The sequence below is a fragment of the Octopus sinensis genome, linkage group LG29, assembly GCF_006345805.1.
Source record: "Octopus sinensis linkage group LG29, ASM634580v1, whole genome shotgun sequence".
Taxonomy (NCBI): Eukaryota; Metazoa; Mollusca; class Cephalopoda; order Octopoda; family Octopodidae; genus Octopus; species Octopus sinensis.
In genome coordinates, this window is record NC_043025.1 from 7,650,049 (window position 1) to 7,657,548 (window position 7,500).

Consider the following 7,500-nt stretch of genomic DNA (forward strand, 5'->3'; position numbering starts at 1 on the left):
CTTTTGCCGAACCGCTAAGTGACGGGGACGTAAACACACCAGCATCGATTGTCAAGCAATGCTAGGGGGACAAACACAGACACACATACATACATATATATATATATATATATATATATATATATATAATACATATATACGACAGGCTTCTTTCAGTTTCCGTCTCCTAAATCCACTCACAAGGCACTGGTCGGCCCGGGATTATAGCAGAAGACACTTGCCCAAGGTGCCACGCAGTGGGACTGAACCCGGAACCATGTGATTGGTTAGCCAGCTACTTACCACACAGCCACTCCTGTGCCTATTATTTCATTTATACACGCTTTATATGTAGTTCATATACGCACGTTAATATGATATCCATGTTGGTGCTTATAAACAACTTCAGATGAATATACATGCATGCTTAAATGTTCAGGGGCTGTGTGGTTTGTTTCTTAACCACATGGTTCTGGGTTCAGTCCCCCTGTGTGGTACCTTGGGCAAGTGTCTTCTACTACAGACTCGGGTAGACCAAAGCTTCATGAGTGGATTTGGTAGACGGAAACTGAAAGAAGCCCATCGTATATATATATATGTATGTATGTGTGTGTGTGAGCGTGGTCGTGTCTATCCACCATGACCACTTGGCAACCAGCGTTGGTTTGTTAATGTCTTCATAACTTAGCGGTACCTGGCTTTAATAAAAAAAACAAAAACACGGGTGTTGATTCATTTGACTAAAAATTTTTCACTGTAATGCCCCAGCATGGCCGCGGTCTAATGACAAATAAATAAAAGCTAAAAGGTGAGATTTTTTAATTTCCCGGTACTTATTCTATCGGTCTCTTTTGCCGAACCGCTAAGTTACAGGGTCATAAACAGACCAACATCGGTTGTCAAAGTGGTGATGAGGGGGGGCGGGCAATGTGATCCCCCCCCCCCCGAACAAAATTGTTATTACATAGGACAAAATGCTTTGCAACCATTCTTCCTGCAACAAAGCATTTTGAGTTCAAATTCCACTGAGGGGGGTGGGGTCAAGAAAATAAGTATCAGTTGAGTGCTGGGGTTAATGTAATTGACTTGCCCCTGCCCATAAAATTTCAGGCCTTGTAAGAGAAATGACCCAGCAAGCTCAACCAGATAATGGTATATATTAGGCATGGCTGTATGGTAAGAAGCTTTGTGCCCAACCACATGGTTCTGGGTTCAGTCCCACTGTGTGGATCCTTGGGCAAGTATTTTGTACTATAGCTTCGGGCTGACTAAAGCCTTGTGAGTGGATTTGCTAGATGGAAACTCAAAGAAGCCCGTTGCTTATGTATATATAGGCGCAGGAGTGGCTGTGTGGTAAGTAGCTTGTTTACCAACCACATGGTTCCGGGTTCAGTCTCACAAAGCCTTGTGAGTGGATTTGGTAGACAGAAACTGAAAGAAGCCCATCGTATATATGTATATATGTGTCTGTGTTTGTACCCCTAGCATTGCTTGACAACCAATGCTGGTGTGTTTACGTTGCCGTAACTTAGCGGTTCGGCAAAAGAGACCGATAGAGTAAGTACTAGGCTTACAAAAAATAAGTCCTGGAGTCGATTTGCTCGACTAAAGGCAGTGCTCCAGCATGGCCACAGTCAAATGACGGAAACAAGTAAAAGAGTAAAGAGTACCTCTTTAGCACTTAAACCGGCCAAGATATTGTTTCGTGTTCTAATCAGCCAGATCTAGCCTATCCTTAACCCGTTAGCATTTAAACCGGCCATATCCGGCCAAAAGTATTCTGCCTGTTTTATGTTCAAACTGGCCAGATCTGGTCTCTCACACCAACCCTACAATATCATTTTAAAAATTAACAGCTACCTCATCAAAATCTCATAACTACAAGATAATGCATGATTAGTTCAAAACAATTTGGATAAAGAAGCATTAATTCATCATCATCATCATCATCATCGTTTAACATCCGTTCTCCATGCTAGCATGGGTTGGACGGTTCGACCGGGGATCTGGAAAGCCAGAAGGCTGCACCAGGCTCCAGTCTTATCTGGCAGTGTTTCTACAGCTGGATGCCCTTCCTAATGCCAACCACTCCGTGAGTGTAGTGGGTGCTTTTTACGTGCCACCTGCACAGGTGCCAGGCGAGGCTGGCAACGGCCACGGTCGGATTGGTGTATTTTATGTGCCACCTGCACGGAAGCCAAACGAGGGGGTGCTGGCATCGGCCACGAGTCGGATAGTGCTTTTTACGTACCACCAGACCAGGGATCCTGGCTGGTTCAATTCGATTTCGATTTCGCTTGCCCCAACATGTCTTCGCAAGCAAGGGGGTTGGCATGGGTGCCTGTCGTAGCCAGTGGAGGCGGCGCTGGCATCGGCCACGAGTCGGATAGTGCTTTTTATGTACCACCAGACCAGGGATCCTGGCTGGTTCAATTCGATTTCGATTTCGTTTTCGCTTGCCCCAACATGTCTTCGCAAGCAAGGGGGTTGGCATGGGTGCCTGTCGTACGGTCAGATTGGTGTATTTTACGTGCCACCGGCACGGAAGCCAGTGTAGGCATCGGCCACGAGTCGGATAGTGCTTTTTACGTACCACCAGACAGGGATCCTGGCTGGTTCAATTCGATTTCGATTTCGTTTTCGCTTGCCCCAACATGTCTTCGCAAGCAAGGGGGTTGGCATGGGTGCCTGTCGTACGGTCAGATTGGTGTATTTTACGTGCCACCGGCACGGAAGCCAGTGTAGGCATCGGCCACGAGTCGGATAGTGCTTTTTACGTACCACCAGACCAGGGATCCTGGCTGGTTCAATGTGGCAGAATAATGCGAACACTAAAGGGTTAAAGGCCGTTCTAAAAATATACGATCACATCATCAAAATTTCAAAGCTATGAGATAATTCATAACCACTTCAGAACAATATGAACACCCCAAAAAAAAAAAATTACACTTGAAAGAATAATCTGATTATGTACACCCATGCACACCTGCATATCTGCATATAAATCGTCTCTCTTTCTTTCTCTCTATTATCATTGGCTCATTGACCTATGGATAGGTCATCTGTTGATTTACTGGAGTGTACCTGGTCAACGGCCCAAGTCAAGGTTACTACCATGGCTGGAACAACGTCCAATAGTCAGCCTCTGTTTCGACCCGTCCGCTACCTGGTTGTTGGTCATCACTACACAGATCGACATGTTTATCATCCCGGCATTATCCTTAATGGTATGTACTTTCAAATCTCATCAGGCTCTTGTTTTTGTTTGTTCTTCTTTTGTCTGTGGTTAATTATTCGGCGAGCTGGCAGAAACGTTAGCACGTCGGGCGAAATGCGTAGCCGTATTTCGTCTGCCGTTACGTTCTGGGTTCAAATTCCGCCGAAGTCGACTTTGCCTTTCATCCTTTCGGGGTCATTAAATTAAGTACCAGTTACGCACTGGGGTCGATGTAATCAACTTAATACCTATGTCTGTCCTTGTTTGTCCCCTCTGTGTTTAGCCCCTTGTGAGTAGTAAAGAAATATATTCTTGTCTTTGAGTTTTGGGCCCAAATCTTTGGCATTTTGTCATGCTTGACAAGAAGACCCATCAAGCCGAGCAAAATCACAGTTGTGGCAGATACTGGTGTCATACAAATTAGTATCCATGCTGGTGGCATATAAAAGCACATCGGTGTCGCACAACTAGCGCCCATACCGGTGGCATGTAAAAGCACCCATTACGCTCTGAGTGGTTGGTGTTAGGAAGGGCATCTGGCCGTAGAAAACCATACCAAATCAGGCTGAAGTTTGGTGTAGCCTTCCAGTGTGCCAGCCCGGTCAAACTGTCCAACCCATGCCAGCATGGACAATGGACATTAGATAATGATGATGCACTTCAGTGAATGTTATGTGCAAGCCCTTTTGTGGCACCAGCACAGGCGTTTTTATGTGGCACCAGCACGGGCGCTTTTATATAGTCTTTTACTTGTTTCAGTCAGTTGACTGCGGCCATGCTGGAGCACCGCCTTTAGTCGAGCAAATCGACCCCGGGACTTATTCTTTGTAAGCCCAGTACTTATTCTCTTGGTCTCTTTTGCCGAACTGCTAAGTGATGGGGACATAAACACACCAGCATCGGTTGTCAAGCAATGCTAGGGGGACAAACACAGACACACAAACATACATGCACACACACATATATATACGACGGGCTTCTTTCAGTTTCCGTCTACCAATCCACTCACAAGGCTTATACACACACACACACACACTAACATATATAAAGAGATACATACACACACAGTGTTTGAGTTTCCATCTGTCAAAGCTACTCACAAGACTTCTGGTGGCCTAAGTCTGATAGACGACACTAACCCAAGGTGCCATGCAGTGGGATTGAACCCCAAATACATGTGACTGGGAAGCAAACTTCTTCACCACACAGCCATGCTTTCACTTATTACCGCACTTGTGCCTATTTGTATGTGTCTTTACATCTTCTATGATTTGCATGAAAGTGCAATAGGCAATGTTGTTGTTAGTTTCTTCTGTTAATAAATCATCTGGGCACATTGACCCTTTGAAACTGTGTGGAATAAGGAATTCCTTACTTGAAAAACACTTAACATCGGCAAGTGCATCCAGTTGTAAAACAATGCTTCAAGTAACGTATTCATCCAACCCATGCAGCGATAGAAAAATGGACGTAAAATGAATGAATGTATGTATTTCTCTTGTTTCTAGGGAGGGTCATCATGCCAATATTAACACACACACACACACTGGTTCAATTCCACTTCTTTTTTATTAATCAATTGGTTTAATTTGGTTAAACAGTGATTTGTTGTTGTTTTTGTTTAGTCAATATTTATTTTTTTGTTCGATATCCAGGACCCCCAGAGCAAAGTAGATGCAACGTGGAAGAGAGATGATGCCACACATATAAGATTTAAGAAACCCAAAGGTAAACAGATATTTAGTTGTAATTTTGTCTCTATCCTATTTCCTTTTATTCATGGTTTCACTAACTCTCATCTTAGATGCTTCTGCTTTGGGTGACACACGTGGCAGTCAGAGTGCTCCAGCAGGGTCAGTCACCCACCACCCTGCTGACTCCAGCAGGAGATGACTGCTATCCTGACTACGGTGATGCTTTTTTGCACTTTGAGCTGTTTATGTAGATTGCTGGTGGCACGTAAAAAGCACCCACTACACTCTCGGAGTGGTTGGCATTAGGAAGGGTATCCAGCTGTAGAAACACTGCAAGATCAGACTGGAGCCTGGTGCAGCCTCCTGGCTTCCCAGATCCCGGTTGAACCGTCCAACCCATGCTAGCATGGAGAACGGACGTTAAACGATGATGATGATGATGCTTTTCCTGAGGACAGGGTGCTGACCTGAAACCCAACTGCTTGCATTTAGAAAAAAGGCTATATTTGGAGCTGCCTTCGTTGACTGTGGATTGCCTTCAGTCATGGACACCTGGTCATTGGTCATCTTGAGACTCCTTAAACTTGGACATTGCTGCAGCTTGTCTGCATGCGGTTGGCTTTGGTCATGGATCCCTGGTCATTGCTCGTCTTGAGATACCTCAGCCCTAGTTGGTGGCCATACCTCCTCTATCTGCCTGGTGGTGCTATGTTAACACCTCATCCTCATGTACTTTCGCCCACCACCTGAGGCCGTGCGCCAGGGTGTGACACTGGAGCCAGCACGAGAGATTTACTGACAAGTGAGATCCAGTGATACCATCCACCCTATCAGATAGGGAGCAGAATGCTAGGTACCAAAGGTATGATTTTTAACCCAGATAATTCTTATTTGTTGGCCTTTAATCTGACTTAATCTGCTTGCTGTTTTAATTTATATCTTATTCTTTCTTCTCCTCCCTAGGTTTTCCATCGGCACTCTGCTGGTGGCACACACTGACAGGTTACGACGTTGCCATTGTCGGAACATCGGTGAGTAAATAGAATTTCTTGACATTTTCCTTTTGAACGGCAGACAATTTCTAGTTAACTAAACACTTTAAAACTTCGTATACTGGTAGAATGTGTCAAAATAAAACATTTGGCTTTCTTGAGAAAACTGTAATTTGTTTGTTTAACGTAGTTTAATTTTTCGAATTTTGCGGGCATGGCTGTGTGGTTAGGGAGCTTGCTTCCTAGCTACATGGTTTCGGGTTCAGTCCCACTGCATGGCACTTTGGGTAGGTGTCTTCCACTATAGCCCCGAGCCGACCGGAGCTTTGTGATTGAATTCGGTAGGTGGAAGTTACTGCCGTGTGTGTATGTGTGCGTATAGCTGCTCAGTGCCTCTCCGAAAGAGAGAGAGAGGGAACCAATCCTATGCTCTCTTTTGAGCTAAAATCATTTGCTGCGTCTAAAACTGAGACAATATCCTGTCGCTACCCCTCAACCTAACCCTAATTTTTTTTTTCTTAATTGTTAAATTAATTTAATTGTTACCCGTGTAAAAAAAACCGAAAGCAAATTATAGAATTATTTTGTTTGTTAATTGTTTAAATCATTTTCCATTGCTTTCGTTTTTTTTTACACACGTAACAAATCAATTTAACAATTAAGAAAAAAAAATTGGGGTTAGGGTTAGGTTGAGGGGGAGGTTTAGGGTTAGTTACAGGATGTCTCAGTTTTAGACGCAACAAATGATTTTAGTTGAATGGAGGTAATCGATTGGTTAAAATTGCCGAAATGCTCGGATTCTCAGACGAAATATCTTACAAACTATAGAATTTTCTCAATAAAGCCAAGAGAAAAAGATGTTTTATAAACACATTCTACCAGTATACGAAATTTAAAAGTGTTTAGTTAACTAGAAATTGTGCAGACATCTACCGTTCAAAAGGAAAAGATCTGTCTTAGCTTTAAGTATTTCCCGTTTTAGTTCTTCGTTACTAACGAGTGAATAGGTGCAGGCATTGGGCATGGCTGTGTAGTTAAGAGGTTTGGTTTGGAATCATGTGATAAGAGGTTCCCTCCCACCTTGTGGTCAGTGTCAGATAACATCCTACGGGGGGACTAATACCTTGTGAGTGGAATCGGTAGAAAGAAACACAGGACGTTTTTGTGTTGCTGTGTGGGTGCATTGGTCTATGTATGTGAATATATGATCATCGTCTTCTTTTAATGTCCATCTTCCGTGCTTGCATGGGTAGGACAGTTGACAGGAGCCAGCCAGGTAGAAAATCTACCCAAGGTTACTGTGTCTGCTTTGGCAGGGATTTTACAACCACTCTGCAGAGTGGACTCAGTGCTTTTTGTATGGTACGAGCACAGGTGAGGTCAGTTTTGGCATGATTTTAGCAGCTGGATGCCCTTCCAAATGCCAACCACTCCACAGTGTAGACTCAGTGCTTTTTACATGGCACCAGCATAGGTGAGGTCAGTTTTGGCATGATTTTAACAGCTGGATGCCCTTCCGAATACCAACTATGTTACAGTGTGGACTGGATGCTTTTAATGTTGCACCAGCCCTGGCAAAGTAACCAAGTAGCTCGCAAGACAAGGAATTATGAGAGGA

At 44.0% G+C, this 7,500-nt stretch overlaps 1 protein-coding gene across 2 annotated transcripts in view; it reads left to right on the forward strand.

Annotated features, from left to right (window-relative positions):
• LOC115226128 overlaps positions 1–7,500 on the forward strand; it is a 65,510-nt gene that overhangs the window by 3,821 nt on the left and 54,189 nt on the right. For both annotated transcript variants that reach the window (XM_036514996.1, XM_029797113.2), the window contains exons 2-4: positions 3,037–3,206; positions 4,852–4,924; positions 5,854–5,921. In XM_036514996.1, coding sequence (XP_036370889.1) covers positions 3,037–3,206; positions 4,852–4,924; positions 5,854–5,921 — 311 coding nt within the window. The remainder of the gene's footprint in view (positions 1–3,036; positions 3,207–4,851; positions 4,925–5,853; positions 5,922–7,500) is intronic.